This window comes from Cololabis saira, chromosome 6 (genome assembly GCF_033807715.1).
Source record: "Cololabis saira isolate AMF1-May2022 chromosome 6, fColSai1.1, whole genome shotgun sequence".
In the NCBI taxonomy this organism is placed as follows: domain Eukaryota; kingdom Metazoa; phylum Chordata; class Actinopteri; order Beloniformes; family Belonidae; genus Cololabis; species Cololabis saira.
Genome location: NC_084592.1, coordinates 38,079,062 through 38,101,622, shown reverse-complemented (window position 1 = coordinate 38,101,622; position 22,561 = coordinate 38,079,062). Strand labels below are relative to the sequence as shown.

The 22,561-nt window shown below is 45.9% G+C and overlaps 1 protein-coding gene across 1 annotated transcript in view; it reads right to left on the bottom strand.

Annotated features, from left to right (window-relative positions):
- Positions 1-22,561, bottom strand: part of ttn.1 (titin, tandem duplicate 1) — a 217,208-nt gene that overhangs the window by 3,530 nt on the left and 191,117 nt on the right. The window contains exons 202-229 of the mRNA XM_061722950.1: positions 22,045-22,350; positions 21,625-21,927; positions 21,238-21,543; positions 19,383-21,146; positions 18,970-19,263; positions 18,555-18,839; positions 17,646-17,945; positions 15,473-17,539; positions 15,017-15,319; positions 14,620-14,925; positions 14,134-14,424; positions 13,720-14,019; positions 13,254-13,559; positions 12,863-13,165; positions 12,434-12,715; positions 11,722-12,315; positions 11,168-11,455; positions 10,669-10,968; positions 10,287-10,589; positions 9,553-9,855; positions 8,870-9,454; positions 8,486-8,788; positions 7,932-8,231; positions 7,217-7,792; positions 6,829-7,134; positions 6,079-6,684; positions 397-5,963; positions 129-282 (exon numbers count right to left, since the gene is read on the bottom strand). Of these exons, the coding sequence (XP_061578934.1) occupies positions 129-282; positions 397-5,963; positions 6,079-6,684; positions 6,829-7,134; positions 7,217-7,792; positions 7,932-8,231; positions 8,486-8,788; positions 8,870-9,454; positions 9,553-9,855; positions 10,287-10,589; positions 10,669-10,968; positions 11,168-11,455; positions 11,722-12,315; positions 12,434-12,715; positions 12,863-13,165; positions 13,254-13,559; positions 13,720-14,019; positions 14,134-14,424; positions 14,620-14,925; positions 15,017-15,319; positions 15,473-17,539; positions 17,646-17,945; positions 18,555-18,839; positions 18,970-19,263; positions 19,383-21,146; positions 21,238-21,543; positions 21,625-21,927; positions 22,045-22,350 (17,901 nt within the window). The remainder of the gene's footprint in view (positions 1-128; positions 283-396; positions 5,964-6,078; positions 6,685-6,828; positions 7,135-7,216; positions 7,793-7,931; positions 8,232-8,485; positions 8,789-8,869; positions 9,455-9,552; positions 9,856-10,286; positions 10,590-10,668; positions 10,969-11,167; positions 11,456-11,721; positions 12,316-12,433; positions 12,716-12,862; positions 13,166-13,253; positions 13,560-13,719; positions 14,020-14,133; positions 14,425-14,619; positions 14,926-15,016; positions 15,320-15,472; positions 17,540-17,645; positions 17,946-18,554; positions 18,840-18,969; positions 19,264-19,382; positions 21,147-21,237; positions 21,544-21,624; positions 21,928-22,044; positions 22,351-22,561) is intronic.

Genomic DNA, 22,561 nt, shown 5'->3' with positions numbered 1-22,561 from the left:
CCTTGACTCTGGTGCATGTTTGGAGCAAATCGTGACTCATGACAAGGTTTGTGATCATGCAAGCGAATTAAATGCACTGTGACTTGGTGCATTTAACTGCATTCCGCCAACATGTAAAGGTAACTTACTGAGGACGTTGAGGGATGATGTTGCAGAGCACTGTCCAAACTCATTCTTGGCTTTTATCGTGTATTTCCCACTGTCTGCAACTGTGGCTTCACATATCTCCAGACTATAAACGTTCTTAGACCGACTCAGTCTAATGTTAGATGTGACAGAAATCTGCAAAGAGACATAAAGTTAAGTTGAGTAATTTTTGTTATTGTTTTTAATACAAACTACTGCAGCTTTCTTTCTTGCAGCAGAACAAATCGAGTTATGGAAAAGACTACTCACAAGCATGTTGTCTTTCAACCACTCCACTTCAGGGGAAGAATCCCCTGCAATTTCAACAGTGAATTTAACACTTTGTCCCTCGTTCACATTTTGAGACCTGGGTTGCACCAGGAAGTAGGGTGCATCTGAACGTTTGGTTGTGACTTCAGTGTTAAACTGACACCGAACCACTCCTTTCACTGTTTGAGCTTCGCACGTGATGATCCCCTGCTCATGCTGGCTGATGGTCTTGATGGTCAGGGTCTGGTCATTTCCAGACACTCCATATCTGTACTCTTCCGAGTTGGTCAGATCTACTCCATTTAGGATCCATCTGATATTGGAAGCCCCAGGGATGTTGGCCCTCAGAGTCAGAGACTGCCCCTCTGTAATGGTCATCTGGCTTTGTACGGATTTCACCTCCTTCACAGAAGACAACACTTCCTCATGGACCATTTCTGTTTTCAGGACTTCCTCTGAGACTTCTTTATTCTTCTTTTCAAGAGTTGGTGACATAACTCTTTTTGGTGACTTGATTGGAGAAATCATTTTTCCCCTCTCGAATGGAGTTGGTGATTTTGGTGTTGGGAATTTTGGTGTTGGAGATGTTGGTGGTGGGCTCTTTGGTGTTGGGGACTTTGGTGTTGAGAATGTTGGTGGTGGGGACTTAAATGTGGGGGACTTTGGTGTTGGAGATGTTGGTGTTGGGGACTTTGGTGTTGGGGACTTTGGTGTTGGAGATGTTGGTGGTGGGGACTTAGGTGTTGGAGACTTCGGTGTTGGGGACTTTGGTGTTGGGGATTTTGGTGAGACTGGAGACTTTACTCTCTGTGGAGATTTGATTGGTTCGGGGGATTTAGCCTCTGGAGAAGTGATTCTAGCAGTGGCAACTACCTCCTCCTTTGACTCAGACTTGCGAATTGTCAGAGAGAAATGAGCTTCTTCTTTTCCTCCAGCATTTTCGACCAGCAGGGTGTAGCTGCCTTCATCTGACATCTCAACTGCAGAGATCTCGAAGGAAGAGTTGTACTGAGTGGAGACAATGTGGTGACGGGCAGAGGGAGCGACATCTGCTCCTTCGTGCAGCCAAGCCATAGAGGGTGCTGGTTCACCATCCACATCACACTCAAATCTGGCAATTTCTCCCTCTTCCACGGTCAAAGACCGTGGCCTGGTCAGAATCTTGGCAGGAGCACTTGGTTTCTCAACAGTTTCTGCAACAACCTCCGTCACAGTTTCAACAACTTCCTTCACAGTTGTTTTAGAAGATGAAACGTGATACACCTCTGTTTGGGTCATCTCTGGCAGAAAGGCAGATGGAGCCTCTTCATCTCTTCGGAGTGATGAGAGAATGGCGTATTCTTCCCCTGCCACATCCAATGTGGCATAGTCTGAGGTCTCTCCTTTGGCATTCTTGCAGACCACACGGTAGGTGCCAGAATCTTCAGTCACACAGTTTGTGACCTGGAGAGTCACAACTCCACTGATGTTTTTCATGTGGTACTTGGTGCTCTGATGAATCTCTTTTCCATTATGGAACCACTTGATCTCTGGCTCAGGTTTAGATTGGATATTCAGACTGAACTTTGTGTTGCACCCGCAGGGTACGCGATGAGATCGCATTCTCACAGTAATTCGTGGAGCATGGTCAAGGCTGAAGGGAGGCTGTGTAACCACCTCAACCTTCTGCACAGATTTCCTCTCTGATCTGAGAGCTTGCTTTCTCTCCTCATACCTGGACATGAAGTCAACTTTAGGAAGAGTAACTTCTGTCTTCACAGCCTTTGCTGGAGATTTTGTGGTCTCAGGTTCAGGTACATGGAGCTTCTTGATTGGTTTAGGGATATATTCTGCGGTGAAAGTTGTCAGATGCTCAGATTCAGTGGCCTCAGAGAATGTAGAAACTGCAACAGTGGTTTCCTTTTTCGAGATTCGTGTCTTCTCCTCAAATTCCATGCGTTTGAGTTGACTCTTGTAAGAAGAGATTCTCTGAGTAGTTGTAGGTGGGCGCAGCAGCTCCTGGTCTTCTCTCTCTTCATACACCCTCTGCTTCTGCCTCGGAGGTCTGTATGTGACTTTGTCGTGACGCTGGCGGAGGTCAACAAAGCTTGGACCAGCCTCATATTTAGATGGAATTCTGTAGGAGTCGTAGGCTATAAACTCTTCTCCCTCTTCATCGTCACTGTAGGCTTTTCTTGGAGATGAAGGGCGCAGGGCAGAAAGCTCAAAGCGAACAGGGCTGAGGCTAGGTGGAGAAGCAGAGTAGCCAAGCTCCAGTTCCTCCTCCAGACGAAGCCTCTCCTCCTCTGTTCGCTTCATTGACAGATACTCATCCACAGGCAGCAGGAGTTCCTCATCTGAGAGATCACCCAAAGACCTCCTTCTGATCCTGCGGTATGCCTCAATCTCAGGAGAAGGAGTACGAGCACGTCTTGCAGGCCTCACAGTCTCCAAGTCATCTTGTGTCAGGGATGAAATACGCCACTTGGGCTTATACTGTTCCTTGATCCTGATGGGCACCTCATAGAACTGCTCCCACCTGGAGAGGCGAATGCGCTTCATACGTTTTTGGCTGATTTTATCCATTGGCTCGGGGAACTCGTACTGATCCCGCAGCTTCTTGTACCATTTCATGTCAGAGAATGGCTTGAAATGTTTTATTTCCACATCCTCCTCAAGAACAGCTGGGTTAACAACACGGGGTGTGGGGACATCATAAGGCATGCGCAGCCTCTTCTCATCTGCCCGCCTCTTCCTCTCCTCTTGTTCTTTCTTTTTCTCAGCCTCAGTCTTCTCACCCTTCTTCGTCGTAACAGCCGGTTTGAACATGGTTGCCGCCTCCCTCACAGCCTGCACTGCTATTGGTGGTAGAGCTAAAACATCAGTGCCAGACAAAATCTGGTGGAGCCTAACCTTTTTGTCCATTTTCTCCTTTCCAGCTACTTTTTCCTTCTCCTTTTCACTGGTCTCATAGTCTTTCTTTACATGAGTGCTGCGCTCCACTTTGAGGGTGGCCTGGCAACTGGCCGAACCAGCAGAGTTGGTAGCTGTGACTCTGTAAACACCAGAATCTTCAGGGAGAGTATCTCTCACATGGAGGATGTAGTAATCCAGGCCCTCATGGACAACCTCAATGGATGGTCCAAAAGCTAAAGGTGTGCCATCCTTCTCCCACTTCAGTGTTGGCCGGCCAGAGACTCTAATCTCAAAGCGAACGTTTTGACTCTCCCTGCACTCTACATTAGCAAGCAAGCGTTTAAACATGGGTCTCAAGGTGAGGTCTGCTGGTTTAGGTCGAGGAACAACAGTGAGGCGAGCCTTGCAGCTGTCATCACCGTACCTGTTACGGGCAACAACACTGTACTCTGCATCATCTTCCGCCTCCAGGTTGTGGATAATCAGCTGATACAGACCCTTGTCAGTGATGAATGTGTATTTCTTGTCATCTTGTCCAGGGATGAGTTTTTGTCCGGATTTGTGCCAGATGACACGAGGTTCAGGGTGAACAGTGATGGTGACACCAAAGCGTATGTCTTCACCAATGTAGGCAGTACGGTTGACCAGAGGAAGAGTGAACTCTGGTGGCTTCTGGAGCATTCTGGCAGTGTCAATTCTGCGCTTTGTCCTCTTTACCACACGGGTGGTGAAGAAGTCACAGTAAGATCTAACACCACTGATAAACAGCTCTGCATAGCCACTGTCCTCGCCATACTCATTCACAATTTTGCATCTGTACGTGCCGTCATCTGCTCTTGTAACCTTGTTGATGGTAATTACAGCCAGACCATCCTCATATTCGATTTCATATTTGTCGCCAGCTTCAAGTTGCCTGACGCCACAGTACCATGTCACTTCAGTGGTGCTGTCATAGTTTTCGATGTTGCAGGCGAACTTCACGTTATCTCCCTCATGCACCACTGCGTGGTTAATCTGACCTGCAAGCGGACCATGTTCAAACGGAGCGATCTTCACCTTGGAAACAAAGGCGCCACGTTGAGACCTGATGGAACCGCCACTGGCCACACGGGCAGCGGAGACAACCGTGTTCCATTCTTTCTTTACCATTGTCTGGTAGTATCTCTTGTGCCTGCCAGTTGGGATTGCTCTGGCACTGATCTCCTCTGCTGGTTTTGTAAGCCAAGGATGCACCAGAGCCTCAGCTGCAGTCATACGGTGCTTACGTTCCTTTGTCATCAGGCGGTCTGTGAAGTCTAGAGCTTCTGCACTGACTTGCTTGAAGGACTCGTCATCGTAGCCGTAGGCTGCATTGGAGATGTTATCAATCATCTGTTGGTTGGTTTCAGCTGTGAATGGATTAAGTCCACTGATGAGAACATATGCAAGGACACCGACTGACCACATGTCAGTGACTGAGCTGACCATGTCACACTGGTGGATCTCAGGGGCAGCATACTCTGCAGTGGTGTACTGAACTTTGATTTGTTCTCCAGGAGTCAGGTGTCTTGACTGTCCCAGTTCAATAATCTTCACATTTGAGCTGCTTTTGGTTGTGTAGACAATATTCTCAGGTCTGATATCAAAGTGTCCATAGCTCTCAGCATGCAGGAACTCCAGAGCTGAGCAGACCTGTCTGATGTAGTTAACAATCTCACGCTCGTTAAACTCAAAGTCTGCTGTGCTGAGACGCTCAAAGATGTCAGCACCGGAGATGAAATCATAGATCATAACCAGCTCTTCAGGACTGTCGAAAGACTCGTGTAGGAGCAGGAAGTTTGTGTGTTTGGCAAGATTCAGAGTTGCAATTTCCTTCTTGATTACTGCCTGATCTGCACCTCTCACTTTGACGAATTTAGCCATGTAAGTCTTCTCGGTGCTGATGTCAACACAGCGGTGGATAATGCCAAACTGACCTCTGCCCAGCTCCTCTGCAATGGCATATTTCTTGTGCAGATTCTTGGAATCGGAGTGCTGGGCCTTGCCTTTGGGGACTCTTCCGGTATCATCAACCTCCCTGTCATAAAGAAGAACTCTGGATTTGTCCTCCTTGGTCATGACAGGTCCACTACTCTCAGATGGAGCACTCTGTCCAAACTTGTTCTCAGCGATGATTCTGAACTGATAGCTTGTTCCTCCAAACAGATCAGTGACAGTGTAGCGGGTATCACGGGACTGGGCAACACGCACCCAATTCTCAGCAGTGGTGGGGCACTTTTCAATGATGTAGCTCACCACCCTGCTGCCACCATCATTTGCCGGCGCCACCCAGTTCAGTGAGACTGAGTCTCTGGAAATGTCACTGGCTTTCACACCACGTGGTGGATCAGGGACATCTGCCACATCCAGCTCAACGGTTTGCTGATCAATACCAAATCTGTTTTTGGCACAGACAATGTAGAAGCCAGCATCCTTCTTGTCCACTCCATTGGGGAACACCAATGAAGTGAAAGATCTTGTGACGATGACCTGGTAGTGGCCATTGCTGTCAATAAGATCCTGTCCCTTCTGCCATGTGATGACAGGATCTGGTTTACCACTGAATGGAATCTTGATATTGACCACCTCTCCACGCAGGGCAGGGATAGGTTCCTTGTCCTTGAGGTTCTTTGACAGGTGGATCTTGGCAGGAACTAGAATTGAGAAAACATATTTCAGTTAGTGGTTATGTTTGATCTGTATTTAAATATTATTTTATTGTGTTTAAATCTGGTTTAAACAATAATTTATTATTGAGAAGACCCTCACTTTCAACATCAAGAGAGACTGTAGCACAGATAGAGCCTCCCTGGTTGGTGGCTCTGATCTGGTAAATAGTGGAGTCTTCATCCTCAGCCTCAGTGATAACCAGCTGGTGGTATCCTCCCTTAAACTCTTGGATCTTGATCTTCTTTCCATCAGAATGGACCTCCTTTCCTCGTCTGAACCATTTAATCACAGGTTTGGGCTGCCCTGTGATCTTGCAGACGAGGGTAGCATTGCTCTTGTACTTGACACTCATATTCCTTAGCTCCTCCTTGAAGGCAGGAGCACGAACCACCACAGCGGTGGCTGGAATGATAGGAGCCGTCTCCTCGCTGTAGTCACTTTGTCCTCCAAGGTTTTCGCACTTCACACGGAAGATGTATGGAACACCCTCAGTCAGGTGCTTGACAGAGAACACTGTCTGTTTGATCTCATCTGTGGTCACCGAAGACCATTCGGTCCATTCCTTCTTATCCTTCTTGTGCTTCTCCTCGAGGATATAGCTCTTGATCTTGGATCCTCCGTCACTTTGCGGAGGTTTCCAAGAAAGCACGCAGGAGTCCTTTGTGATTCCAGAAGCAACTGGTGACAGAGGTGGTGATGGTTTCTCTGTGGAGATAATATATACAATTTTAAACATTTTTAACATTTATGCACAATGTACTCAGGTATGTATTCTATGCATAAGTTGCAAAATGTGTTTTAACTTGAGAACTTATTATTAAATATTTCTCAGTACTGCATTACACTTACCCAGTTGACTCTTGATCAGAATGGGGGAAGTGAGCTCCAGTGGCTCACTGTTGCCGTAGCGATTCTGGGCATAGACGCGGAAGAAGTATCCAGCACTGTCGATGAGGTTGGGGATACGGCAAGATATTCCGTTAATGGACGAAGACACCAGTTCCCACTCGGTGCCCTCCTTGTCCTCACGCTTCTCCACAATATAGTTGGTGATCATAGAGCCTCCATCATCCTTGGGAGCCTTCCAGCTGATGATGACGGAGTTCTTAAGGAGGGCATCCAAGACAATGGGACCTTGAGGTATATCAGGTTTGTCTGAGAATAAAGGTATTACATGTTAGATTTACAAATCGGATTAACACTGATCATTTAAAATCAATTCATTCACATAACATACCATAGATCTCAACATTGAATGCTGTGTCAGCTCTGCCAAAGTGGTTGTGCAGTCTGATCCTGTATTTGCCTCCATGGACTCTACGCTGGACGTTCTTAATGACCAGGTGTGTGTAGTGCTCGGTGGTCTCAATGCTGATGTCTTCCGTGTTCTCAAGTGTCTTTGCCCCATGCAGCCACATGATCTTTGGCTCAGGACGGCCAATGTAAACAGCATGAATGCGCAAAGTTGTTCCAAGTCCAGCGTAGTAAGTTTCCTGGAGCGTGTAATCAGGGTGGAAGGATGCAGCAGCCTCCAGCCCCAAAAGGCCTGTGGTCTCACATTCCCCTGCATCATTAATGGCTTTGCAGGTGTATTGTCCCTCATCCTCTTGCTGGTCGGTCATAATAGAAAGAGAGTTGTTACGGCCGTCAGAGCTCATCTCGTACTTGCGGGACTCGATGATCTCCCTGCCTGCATGATACCACTTGATTTCAGGAACAGGTCTGCCGATAATCTGGCACTTCATGACAGCGGGCTGACCAAGCTTGGCAGTTACTTCATCCATTTCCTTCCTCAGGCTTGGTTTACTTTCAGCTGTAAGGTACAAGGCAGTTATTAAATATAAACACATTATATTTTTGGTAAATTCTAAATGTAAAGTCACTCCAGGCAGCCAAGTTGAGTGGATATCTTTTGATCGTTTTCACACAGTAATTGATTTGATTGAACTCACCACTCAGTTTGGTCTTGATGCATGTGGCAGTCCTACGAGGTCGGCTCATTCCCGTTTCATTCTCAGCAAACACTCTGAACTCGTATTCTGTCGCTTCGGAGAGTAACCTAATGGTGAACTCCTTTTCCTTCAGTCTCTGCTTGTTACACTTCTTCCATGAGCTCTCAACGGATTTTCTGCACTCCACCCAGTAGCCCAGGACCTCCTTTCCACCATCACACTCTGGGGGTTGCCAGCGGATGGTGATGAAGTTGTTACTTACATTCACTGTGTCAATCTCGCCTGGTTGGCTGGGCTTGTCTAGAGGACGAAAACAAAAGACAAGTGAAATTAAAATAGTATATCTATATATCCCTTGAATTATTCTAGAGTGATTGTCAGTAAAATTGAAGGAGAGACAATGATCACGGCTTCTGCTAATTTGAGGGATAGATAACCATTTCTTCTTGGTTTCCAGTGAAATATTGCATAGGGTTGATGGTATGGTAAAAATAACTTGTTCAGATATCATTATTGCAACAACATTGGAACTTAGAAGTTATAAGAATACTCACCAAATGGATCTTTGCATGTGACGGGTTCAGATGCAGGACCAGCCTCACTCTGGCCGACGTCATTTACGGCAACAATGCGGAACTGATAGTCTGCATCTGCGGTGAGTCCACTCAGAGTGAACATGGTTGAGGTTATCTTGGTCTCATGGCGGGACCATGTCTCAGAAGACACAATGCTGTACTCAATAAAATAGCCAGTGATGGCTGAACCACCATCATCCTTTGGTCTGGACCATGCAAGTGCCACTGAGCTCTTGGTGACATCCATAATTTCTGGTGGAGTGCTGGAAGGCTCAGGGGGACCTAGTTGGAAAATATATATATTACTAACTGAATGATTTCATAATTTCCAAAGACCATCGGTCTAAAAACTGTTTTACTTACAGAGATGAGTCTTGGGTACTAGTGGCTGCTCGGACTTCAGAGATGCACTGACGCCAAAGGAGTTTTCAGCTGTGACCTTGAAGTGGTACTCTGTTCCCTCCTTCAGACCCTTAACAGCGAGCTGCGTTTCAGTCACTCTAGAGTCCACAGTGTACCAGGCATTTCTGGCTGCTTCCCGCCTTTCCACAATATAACCAAGGATCTCTGAGCCTCCATCTTCAGCAGGTGCCTTCCAGGACAACTTGACAGAATTGGCTTGGATCTCCTCAAAGGCTAATGGTCCTTCAGGAGCATTTGGACGGCCTATTACTTTCACCTTGATTTGCGCGGTCTTCTTGCCTACTTTATTTTCCAGAAGGAGACTATACAGACCAGATTCACTCCGCTCTGCTCCCTTGATAACCAGTTCACTGGAATCTTCAGTTGAAGCAATCATGGCCATGGTGGAGACAGCGCCACCATCCTTTGACCACTTGCAGGTTGGCTGAGGTTTACCTTTGACTGGTACAGCGAGTCTAATGACTCCTCCTTGGCGGACCACATACACATCTTTGTACTTCAGATCCAGATCATAGTGAGGAGATTCTTAAAAATGATAATGTTACAAAAGTTATTTTCATTCTATATTGATTTTAATCAGATCACATACTTATTTCTGTGCATGTGTAGATACGATTGCTTACCAAGCATCTCCTTTACAATTACTGTTCCAGGTACTTCAGCTGGCTCTCCAGAGCCACCGGCATTGCAGGCCATCACACGGAACTTGAACTCCTCTCCTTGCGGCATGTTGGTCAGTGTGTATTCGCAAATCAGAGATGGTGTGGTGTTGCACTTGTTCCAGGCCATGGTGCCCACCTTCTGCATCTCAATTAGGTAACCATCTACCCTAGCATCTCCCTCATCATCAGGTGGACTCCAAGCCAATGAAACAGAGGACTTGGTGGTATCTGTGATCCTTGGGTTCTGAGGACAACCGGGAGGATCTGCACAGGAAAGAGTTTTATGTCAGAGATTACAGATATGACCCCAATAAAGATTCCAATCCTCACCTTATGCATCACATTAACGCACATCCTAAGTCACTTTTGTACAGACTCATATCCGGCACCTTAAAAACCTCATATTGTAAATTTCTGTTTATACATTTTATCTTTCCTAAGTCATCCTAAATCACTTTTGTACAGTCTCATATCCGGCACTTTAAAAACCTCATATTGTACATTTCTGTTTATACATTTTATATCTTATATATTTGGTTTTATATTTGTATTGTATTGCACCAATCACCACAACAAATTCCTTGTGTGTGTTCAACAAACTTGGCAATAAACCCTTTTCTGATTCTGATTCTGATATGTTGCACAATATATCTCTCTAGATGTCTTTTAATCTTTATGTCAGCACTTTCTCTTACCAATGGGATCTGTGGCCACGGCTGGTTTGGATGGTTGGCTTGGCTTGCTTAATCCTCTGGCATTGATGGCAGTAATTCTGTGTTCATACTCCAGGCCCTCAATCAGGTCGGTTGACCTGTACCTGGTCATGGTGACAGGATTCTTGTTGGCGCGCACCCATCTGTCAGCCCTGACTTCTTTGCGCTCGATGATGTATCCAGAAACCTCAAGACCACCATCTTCTTCTGGTTGTTCCCAAGCCACAGTCATGCCATCACGAGACACATCGAAGATGATTGGACGGCCAGGAGGCCCAGGTACATCTGTGGAGGGGAAGCATAATGTCTTACTATTCCACTCAAGTACTAATATTACCTCAGGGATTGAAACTATGTGTCTTACTTTTCAAGCTCTTGCAGGTGACAATCTCAGACTGCAGGAACTCTCCAGTGCCATAGCGATTCATGGCAGCTGCACGGAAGACATACTCATCTCCCTCAATCAGGTTGTCAAACTTGAACATTGGTCGGCTGACAGAGTCACAGACAGGCACCCAGCCAGGTCTGTGAGCGTCACGCTGCTCCACGGCATAACCACTAATGGGAGCGCCACCATCTCTGAGTGGAGGTTCCCAGCTACAGGTGACAGTGGTTGCATCTACCTCATCAAACTTGATGGGTCCTTGTGGTTCATCAGGTTTAGCTGGTTAAAGAGGAGAAAGAAAAGTGACTGTTAAAGATTTTTTTGTATCCATTTTCTGTCATCTAGGATGCGATAATCCTGCATGTTCGTGTCCAAATCTGCAGGATCTGGTTATGGTCAGAATTAGTAATTAAAAGGTAAGATTTAATGAAATAATTGGTTGAAATAAACTGACATAATGACAATTGAGATTTCTTACAGAGAACGATGACTTTGATGTCCTCACTGATGATGCCAACAACGTTCTTCACCTCCAGGGTGTAATCGCCGGTGTCGTCAATGGTCGTGTGATTAACAGTCAGTTTGGAGAATTTGCCCGTGCTCTTAATCTTGACACGGTCTGTGATCTTTAATTTGTTTCCACCAAAGTACCAGGAACAAACAGGAGGCGGTCTACCAATGATAGGCATGTCCAGTTCCAGGGGCTTACCAGCCAAGACATTAACAACCTTCTGAGGAATATTAGAGAAGTCCACCACAGGCATCACTGGAACGCAAAAAAAGAAAGAAAAAAAAACATGATATCACATAAAGAAGTTAAAATCAATATTTTATCAATGTTTGAGAAAAATTGGGAACTGAGCTGTGATGATATATTAATGGGACAGGACAGATGATATTCAGTGAGGAGAGATTACAGGTGCCACAAAAAGCAAACCCACGATTTCCTTTCTTTTTTCCATGACAAGTGTATTTTTAAGTACTATACATATTAAATGTGTGCAGTTAGCTCAGAAGCTTTTTATCTGTTACCTCTTTGTTCTTGTACAGTGACAGGAGCAACAAGCTCTTTGGGTTCACTGGCTCCTCTGCTGTTGATGGCTTTAATTCTGAACAAGTACTGCTCTTTCTCATTCAGCTTGTCGATAGTGTGCTCAAATTCTGTGAGTTTCAGCGTAGCCACCTTCATCCACTTGTCAGTACCAAACAAGCAAGCTTCAATCATGTAACCCGTCAGTCTGCTGCCACCATCGTGCTCAGGCTTCTCCCAGCCCAGGGTGACTGTGGTTTTGGTGACATCGATCATCTCCAGCTTGCTTGGTGGAAGAGGCACTTCACAGACCAGGATGACATCTGGAGTCTCGCGGGGCTCACCAATACCATATATATTCTCAGGGAGGACACGGAAGTAATACAACATTCCCTCCATCAGGCCATCAATCTTGTAGGATGTTTTGCTGCACTTAGATGTGACTGTCTTGTAGGCCCTCATGGAGGCCTCACGCCTCTCAATGATGTAGTTGTTGACAGGAGCACCACCATCGACAGTTGGAGCTTCCCAGGAGATTGTGGCAGCCTCCTTAGTGAGCTCTTTGATCTTGAGTGGCCCAGTTGGCCCAGGAGTGTCTAAGAGTAAAAATATAGAGTAAATATTGTGAGTAAAGCTTAATCACATTAAATAAATATAAGTGCTCTTGTGGAAGTAACTTTTGTAAATCTCCATCAACAGTTATGTTAAACTCACCGTAGACCTTGACGAGAATGTTGACTTCCTGCTTTCCAGCAGAGTTCTCCCCCACCAGCGTGTACTTGCCAGCATCATAGCGGTGGACCTTGTCAATGATGAGGGTGGTGGAAGTTTTGGTGACCTCGATGAAGCCTCTATTGTGGAGGTCGACATCGGGCTTGCTCCAAGTGATGGCAGGGGCAGGACGACCAGTGACGGTGACGAAAAGTCGGAGGGAGCCACCAGCACGCAGGCAGATTGTCTTCTTGAGGTCATCGTGAAGCTCGAAATCAGGAGTTTCTGTTGGGATACAGGTTACGATTAGGTTATGGGTTGTGCATCAGAAAAGATTAGCAAAAAAGTTACAAATGAGAAATATTCATTTGATTTGAAGTGTAAATGGGATTTGTAAATGAAGAATTGCCAAACACATTTAATTACACTTACCAATTCTCTCCACTGGCGCAGTCTCTGCACATGGTTCACTGAAATCTCCAGTGCCGTTGACGTTGATACCTGCCACTCTGAAGCAGTACTTCTTGCTTGCACTAAGTCCAGTTGCCACATACTCCGTAGACCGCAGGGTCTTCTCATGGGCCTTCTTCCATTCCTCTGTTCCACTCTCCTGCATCTCCAGGATGTATCCGATCACATCAGCTCCACCATCTTCCACGGGTCGAGACCAGGCTAGGCTAATGCTGTCAGCGTGTGTGTCAGTGATACGGGGAATAGAAGGAGGAGCAGGGGTGCCTGAGAGAAGACGATGTAAAGATAAGTCGCTTTGAGATATTAAAAACAAAATGGTATTTGATTCCAGGCATCCTGCTAAGAAACTTACACGTTGGGACTCTGCAGACGACATACAGAGACACTTCGCTGGGCTCGCTCTCTCCAGCCTTGTTGATAGCTGTAACTCTGAACTGGTAGATGTTGCCTTCAGTCAACCCGGACACCTTCAAAAGAGTGTCCAGGTGAGCGCCATCCCTGTTCACTTTCACCCAGCGGGCGCTCTTTCTCTCTCGCCTTTCCACCAAGTAATGGGTTAGTGGGCTACCGCCGTCACTCTCTGGCTTCAGCCACTCAATGGTGGCAAAGTCCTTTCCTGATACCAGGATCTCTGGAGCTCCAGGAGGACTGGGAACAGCTGAAGTAAATGCGAAACAGGAAGAGTAATCATGAGCTTTCAAGCTACTTGGTTGGAGAAAATGACAGTAAAACAGTTTGTAATTTTATATTTTTGAATGCTAGTTTGAAGGGTTTGATTAAAGGGTTTGATTAAAAGTAATCTCGCTTTTTGTACTTACTAAATGTGTTCCTGGCCACCATTGGATCTGACTGGAGGTAAACTCCAGCTCCATACTTGTTGACTCCACGGACTCTAAACAGGTACTCTGTGTCCTTGAACAACCCAGTGATGTTGCAGGTCAGCTCTTTGCACATGGCATGCATGTGTACCCAGTTGAGTCTGTTGGTGTCGCGCCTCTCAACAATGAAGTGAGCAATGTCATCACCACCATCCTCAAGAGGAGGCTTCCAGCTCAGTGTGCATGACTCCTCTGTTATTTTGCTGATCTCAATGCTGCCTTCACACACTCCAGGTGTGTCTGGAAAAGAAAAAGATGTCCTGAAGCTCAGTCACTTTGCCTAAATGAATGAATACTTCCAATAGCATTCGTAATTGCAATAAATTTGGTGGATAAAGACAAAAGCCCATTTACCTAGCACTTTCACGTTGACTTCAGCAGTCTTGGTTCCACTCACATTTCTCACTGACAGAATGTATTTACCAGTGTCATCTCTGTCACAGAATTTTATGATGGCCATAGCCTTGGTGGGGGTGTATTGCAGGTGGTACTTTTCACACATCTCAAGTTCCCTTTTGCCCTTGGACCAGAAAGCCTTAGGGTCAGGTCTACCTCCCACTGCAGCATCCAGAACCAGGTCTGAACCAGCTCTGACCATCACCGTCTCAGAGAGGAGTTTGCTGTCCAACTGGGCCTTTGGAGGCTCTGTTTAAATGATACAAAGAAGACTGCGATCAGACTGCGATAAAAGTGTATTGCATTCACACTGTGTTAGGTTTTGGTCAGTAAATACATTTATTGTGTTGTTCAATTTTTTGTGGCAGGAAACAATTTCACCCCCTGTCATGACTTAAAGTGTGCTGAATGGGGAAGTTATTAAGGCGTGCACATTACTCTTACCAAAGTCTGTCTTGCACTGCACAGACCCGGTAGACTCAGAGGGCCTGCTGAAAACCTGGTTGGCATTCTTGGCAATGACTCTGAACTCGTAGGGTTCTCCTTCTCCCAGGGCAGTGACAGTGAAGAAGTTGTCTGTCACGTTGGTGTAGTTGCACTTAAGCCAGCGGCCCTCGCCAGTCAACGTGTACGGCTTACGCTCGATGATGTAGCCCACAATGGGACTGCCACCGTCATTCAGTGGCGATCCCCATTTCAAGGAAACGGTGGTTCTTGTAACATTTGTGACTTCGGGCTTGCTTGGAGGATCTAAACACCAGATCAAAAATCTTTGTCTGACATAACTGTTAAACTGAATTCTAACATTGCAAACTATGATAGTAAACTATCCACAACTTACCAACTGGGTTCTGAGCAATGGCTCCCTTTGAGGCTTCACTGGCTTTGCTAAGTCCAGCACTGTTCATGGCATAAATCCTGAACTGGTATTCCAGGCCCTCGACCAGAGCTTCCACCCTGTAGTAACACTCAAAGCATGGGATCTTGTTCTCCCTCACCCACAGGATATTGTTCCTCTCCTTCTTTTCAATCCAATAGCCTGTCACCTTGCTTCCACCATCATGGTAGGGCTCCTCCCATTTTATGGTCAAACCGTTAGATGTCACATTAGAGGTTGAGGGTCTTGTTGGGGGGCCTGGAGGTGCTGTAATGAAAAAAGATTTTGTATTTAAAATGTGATTTTCACTGATACTATATAAGGCTTGGAATGTCTCATACAACTTTTTTCATATTACTATCATGCAAGAAATTAAAAGACAAAGAACTGGTACTTTGAGATTAAAGTAGCGGGACTTACTGTAAGGATGCTCTGCTACAATAGTCTCAGACTCTGTGGACTTGCTCACACCAAATCTGTTCTCAGCAGATACTCTGAATGTATACTGCATGTATTTGGTCAGGTGACTGACGTGGAGAGATGTGCGTTTTACGCTGGAGTTGATCAGCTGCCAGGCTGTGGAACCAGACTCGCGTTTCTCCACAATGTAGTTGGTGATGTCAGTGCCACCGTCATCTTCAGGCGGTTCCCAGCTAACAACACAGGACTCAGAGGTGATGGAGGAGATTTCAATGGGTCCTGTTGGAGGACTGGGTCTTCCTGTGACATTAACTTCAATAGTAAATGTCTTGGTTCCTGTCACGTTCTCCAGAGTTAGGTAGTATTTACCACCATCTCCTCTCATGGCGTCCTTGACTAAGATACTGGCTCTGTCCTTAGTTACTTTGATAGAGACTCTGTCTGTGTTCTTAAGTCTCATCTCTTCCAGCTTCCAGGAGACCTTAGGAGCAGGTCTACCACTGATGGGAACATCGATTGTGAAGGCGCTTCCAGATCTGCATGTGATAAGCTGGTTGGCAATCTCACTGAGGTCAGCAGCAGGTTCAATATGAGGCTCTTTGACCAGAACCGGAGCCAGAGTTTCCTTGGGCAAGCTTGACCCAGCGTCATTCTTGGCTTTCACACGGAAATCATATTCATCACCCTTGTTGAGCTTTTCCATGACAAAGGTGAGATTCTTGGTGGTGCCAACGACTACCCATTTGTCTGTGCCTTTTGGCCTGACCTCGATAACGTAACACTGAATGCGACTACCGCCATCATGCTCTGGTTTCAGCCAACCCAGGGACACAGAAGTGTCTGTGGTGTCCAGGACGTCCAGTCTCTTTGGAGGGGCTGGCTCTGCAGTGGCAGTGACTGGCTCAGTAAACTCAAATGCTTCACCCACACCATGCTGGTTCTCAGCTGAAACTCTGAAGAAGTATGGCACTCCCTCCAGCAGGTCCTGAATCTTAAGGATATGCTTTGTGCACTTTCCACCAGACTCCTGCCAGGTGCGGCGGCTAGCTTCTCGCCTTTCAACCAAATAGTGATGAATACGGGCTCCTCCATCATTTAGAGGAGGCTTCCAGACAAGTGTGACTGAACCTCTAGAGACCTCCTTGAAAGCGACATCCTGTGGAGGTCCAGGAGTGTCCAAAACCTTCACTGTAAAGGTAAGCGGCTTGCTACCGCTGGAATTCTCCAGGTTAACAGTGTATTTGCCCGTATCATGTCTTGAGCAGTTTTCAATGCTTAGAGAGCTGTAGCCATCAGTAGTTGTGGTCTCTGACATTACACCCAACTCTCCTTCCTCTTTCACCCAGGTGGCAGTGGGAACGGGCCTTCCTCTAAAGTGGATGCCCAAGCATACAGAGCCTCCAGCCTTGACAATGTGTGTCTGCTTGAAAGTGGCATCGATGTCCACCTGTGGAGGTGTCAGCCTCTCAACGGCCTGAGCAGGTTCTGGAATCTCCTTGTCTTCACCTCTACCCACATGATTGACAGCTGCGACACGGAAGTTGTACTCAGCTCCTGTCTGTAGACCCTTTATCACATAATTTGTTTCTGCCACAAGCTCCTCGTTTACTCTCTTCCATTCCTCCTCTTTACCCTTCAGCATTTCAATAATGTAGCCAATTATCTCCATGCCTCCATCGTCAACAGGCTTGGTCCATTCCAAGCTAATGGAAGTGTTAGTGGAGTCTGATACACAGACAACAGATGGAGCACAAGGAATATCTTTTGGCTCAGCAGCCTTAATAGGTAGAGAGATGTTACTAGGGGCACCAACTCCAGCATCATTGACAGCCATGACACGGAACTCATACTCCATGTCTTCTGTTAGGTGGAGCACCTTGTGAGCACATTCGACAATTGGATTTTTGGTTATCACTTTGTAGAATCGAACAGTTTTCTTTTCTCGTTTCTCCACGATGTAGTACTGAATGGGGTTTCCTCCATCAGATGTTGGAGGAGTCCAAGATAATGTGATGCTCTCTCCTGTCACCTCAGTGGAATCAGGAGTTCCTGGAGCATCAGGGCTACCTAGGTAGGGGAAGATAATTTCGATAAGTAATAACCTATAGATAATGTACAATTTAAGTTGTAAATATTCATAAAAAATGAATGAACCTCTGATCTTTTCACTTACTATATTGCATCTGGGCAATGATGGGGCTGGATTCCAAAGGTCTGCCAGTACCAAACTTATTAACAGCAGATACCCTGAACTGGTACTCATTGGTCTTGATGAGCTTGGTTGCGTTAAAAGAACACTCCTCACATTCGTCGGTCACCAAGGCCCACGAGATCTTAGCGGTCTCCCGTTTCTCAATGCGGTAGTGTGAAATCTCAGAGCAGCCGTCGTTCTCCGGTGGATTCCAAGACAAAGTGCACTTGCCTTCTGAGATGCTGCTGAAGGTGATGGGTCCTACTGGCTCCCCAGGTGTGTCTGCGTCACAATAGTGTGTAAGATAGATGTTGCAACAAATGGACAAAAATAAATCCAGTTTTATAAGCAATTTCACTTTGGAGAATGAAGAAAAAGTTCTGATCCTTAAATAATATATCGTCCACTCACAATGGTGACAAAAAGACACAAAACCTCATACATTTCATAGTGGCTCAAGCACTGACCTGAACTTTACCCCACTTTGTCAGTCATTCACTTTGTCATTACATTTTGTTTACTGCAGAACATATGTGATGCAACATTGTCTGGAGTTTATGTAACATGGTCTGTATAAAAGCAAAATAAACTGTGTAAAGTGGACACAGTCAGAGTTACTGACTCAGAGTCAGACAAAATTCACTATGTGTGGATTGCTTGAACTGCAAACAATTGGTTGGTTTCAGATGATACAAAATGTCTTCCAAATGGTTCTCCTCATGAGTAGATGTTAGCCTAGGTCCCAATCAGACTTTCTCTCAATTTCTTCAAAATGATAGTGCTGTGACTGCTGAATACTTCAGTGAAGACATTACCACTCATAGGTACTTCACAAACCCCACTTAAAAACAAAAAAAACTCGAATTAAGAGAAAAATGTCTAAACTGTTACCTTGAACTTGGACAAGGATGTCCTCTTTCTTGATTCCAGATCCGTTGGTAGCTTCTACGGTGTAGAGTCCACGGTGTGTACGGTCAGCATCCCTGACAGACAGGCTGCTGGATCCAGGAATGTTGACAATATCCATCATCTTTTTGGTTATTTCCACACCATCTCTGAACCAGACAATCTTGGGAACTGGGCGACCGGTGATGGTCGCTTTTACCCTGAAACTGTCTCCGGCCTTGACTGTCAAACCCTCAAAGTACTCTGGACCAAACTCAATATTTGGAGGAGCTTAAAAAAAAGAAAAAGGGAAATAAATAAATACATTTGAGTGTAAAGAATAACAGTGCAATAAAAGAACACAAGGTCTGTATTTTAATATTACAACCTTCCTGCCGATAGCTACTTTGAAGAAACTCACCATTTTCACTTCTGACTACAATCATGCCAGAAGAGTTGGATGGAGGGCTGACAACACCAATGGCATTTCTGGCGGTGACTCTGAACTCATAGCGTTCATTTGTTGCCAACCCTGCGACAGTGTACTGACAGTCGTGTACATCAGTCAGGTTAGCCTTGAACCAGCGTCCGTGTCCTTGGCGCTTCTCAATGCTGTAGTTGGTAATCTTACTACCACCATCATGTTTAGGTGCATCCCATTTTAGTGTCACTGAGTCACTGGTCACATCAATGTAATCAGGTTGGCCAGGAGAATCTGAAATACACATATTTTACATACGTTTTTATAAAGGCATTGTTGTGCAAAACCTACATTGAAATTATATATCAGGTTTGAAGGATTACGAGGACATACAAGGACACATAGGCACTCACCAACAGGACTGACAGCCATTGTTAACTTGCTCTCATCACTCATTCGGCTGAAGCCAGCATCATTCTGAGCATAGACTCTGAAGGAATATTCAAGGCCTTCAATTAGCTCCAGAATCCTGAAGTCACTTTCTTTGATCAGCATGGTGTTTGCCTTTTGCCACATGACACTGTTCTTTTCCTTCTTCTCCACATGGTATCCTTGGATGGGGGTTCCACCATCATAGATAGGGTCCTCCCATTGGATTGTCATTCCATCATTGGTGACGTTGTATACAACAGGCTTGCCTGGTGGACCTGGAGGCCTGAACTGGTGTTTGGCAATAACCATCTGTGAGATCAGAGGCTCACTAACACCATATCTGTTTTCAGCACACACTTTGAACTGGTACTGGACTCCCTTGATCAAGTTGGGGACCCTGAACTGGGTACCCTCTACAGCAGAGCAGGCCATCTTCCAGACATTCTGAGAAGTATCACGCTTCTCCACAGAGTAGCAGGTGATGTTTCCACCTCCATCATCATTGGGTTCATCCCAGGAGATCATGATGTGCTCTGCTCTAACTTCATCCAGGCGGATGGGTCCAACAGGCTTTGATGGTGGTCCAAGAGTGATGATGTGGATATGGAAGGATTTCCTGCTGACATTGTTGTCAAGAGTCAGAGTGTATTTACCCTCATTTGCTTTCCTCACATTCTTAATCATTAGAGTAGCTTTATTTGCTGTTTTCTTGAAGCGCACTTGCTCACTCTCTTTCAAAGGCAGGGTGTCCTTCAGCCAAAAAACAGCAGGTCTTGGTTTCCCTCTGTATGGGAGCTCAAGGTGCACATTATGACCCATGCGGACGCTGATGCTGCCATCTGGGTAATCTCTAAGGTCCGCTTCTGGTGTGATAATGTAGTCGATGACCTTGATAGGCCCAGTTTCAACAAAGTCACCCTGTCCCTTTTCGTTCCTGGCTGCAACTCTGAAGAACACTTCAGAGTGCTCCTTCAGCTTGGTGACCTCAAACTCAAACTGTTTGCTGGTTCCTCCCAAGGACCACTCTTCATCGTGCACCTTCTTCTCAATAACGTAGTCAGAGATTATGCTTCCACCATCATAGTCAGGCTTCAGCCACTGCAGGGTGATAGATGTCTTAGATGAGTCTTTCATAGAGATTTCTTTTACTGGTCCTGGAGTCTCTGTAGCCTTAACAGGCTCAACTGTGTCACATGGATGACCAATACCATTCTCATTCTCTGCTAGGACACGGAAGAAGAAGGATGTCTTTTCTGAGAGATCTTCAATGGTGTATGTTGTATCTGTGCATTTGTTTGTCACAGCATAGTATGATCTCTTGGAGGAGTCTCTCTTCTCAACAATGTAGTTTGTGATCTCAGCACCACCATCCAAGAGTGGAGGCTCCCAGCAAAGAGTGACCTTTCCACGTGTCACATCCTTCAGGGTCAGATTCCTGCATTGAGCTGGAGTATCCTGGACCTTTACAGACAGGGTCAAAGTCTTGGGTTCTCCTACACCATTCTCTATCTTGACTGTGTACTTTCCAGTGTCAAGCCTGGTAACCTCACGCATAACAAGCACTGTGGTTGTGTCTGAGTGGTGGAACTCATATTGGGCATTGCCATCAATGCATTCTTCTCCCTTGCTCCAGGAAGCAGTGGGAGAAGGTCTTCCCTTCAGAGGAACAGACAGCTCCACGTCCTTGCCAGCTTTCACAATGTAGTGGGTTCTCATGGCGACATCTTTGTCAATTTCGGCTTCCTCTGTAAACATCAAGAAAATATACAATTTTAAACAGAATAATTCACATAAATGCAAACTACCTTCTCTCCATTTCCAATATGTTTTCAGTACCTAGAATATCTTTAGCCTGCACAGGTTCAGTCATTTCCAAAGGCTCTCCACGGCCGGCACAATTGACAGCACAGACTTTGAAGAAGTAGTTTATATCTGGTTTTAGATCATGAACTATGTACTCGGTTGTCTTGACCTCTCCCTTTGAGGTAATCATGATCCATTCTGTTTCTCCTTCAATAAGTTTCTCCACCATGTAGCTGGTGATCTCACTGCCTCCATCCCATTCTGGCTTTGACCAGCCCAACGTGATGGATGTCTTGGTAGAGTCCACAACCCTCAGCTTGCAAGGCTCATCTGGTGGATCTATAAATGAAATGCATTGGTTGAGGGGGGAGGGATCATATTTGACTTAATGTTTAAATCAGTTAATGTTACCCGACTTACCAACTGGATCAGCAGCTTTGTAGTAGTCTGACTCATCACTGAACGGCCCGTCACCAGCTTTGTTAATGGCACAGACACGATATTGGTATTCACTTCCTTCTGTCAGGTGGTAGACTGTCTGTTTGATGTCAGTAATGGGATCTTTATAAACCCTGATCCAGCGCACGCTCTTCTTATCTCGTCTCTCCAGGTAAAAGCCGCTCACTGCGCTACCTCCATCTAGACCTGGCTTGCCCCACTCTACCACCATGGAAGTCTTGGTGATAATGTTCACTTCAGGAGTCTGAGGCTGGCCAGGAGTTACTTTAGAAGAATAAAAGAGGACGGATGTGTTATGAAAAGGTAAATGTTTTGATAGTAACAAATGATTTTGATGAAAAGGAGAAATAACAGTTGAGAAATCTCCAGCAGAAGACCTACCAAAGGCATTCTTTGCAATAACTGGCTCTGATTCCAGCGGTACTCCAACTCCAAACTTGTTGACGGCCATGACACGGAACACATACTCATTTCCACGTAGCAGCTTGCTAACAACGACGTGCGTTTGCTCTTGCCTCTCTGAAACTGTCGACCAGACCACTCTGCTGGTTTCGCGCCTCTCAACAATGTAGTGGGTCACCTTGGAACCTCCCTGGTCAGACTCAGGCACAGGTTCCCAGCTCAAGACAATCCTTTCTGCGGTGATGGAGTTGAAGTTAATGATGCCAGCAGGGGGTCCAGGTTTGTCTGGGGAAAGTTACAAAAAAAGGGCAGAGCACATGAGCATCAAAAACAGATGATGTGGGCCGCTGGGTGGCACAGTGGTTAAAGCAATTGGCCCATGTACTGAGGCTACAGTGCTCCTGCAGCGATTGCAGGTTTGAGTCCAGGCCTGTGACCCTTTGCTGCATTTCGTCCCCACTCTCTCTCTCTACCCCCTTCCTGTCTACACTTTGAA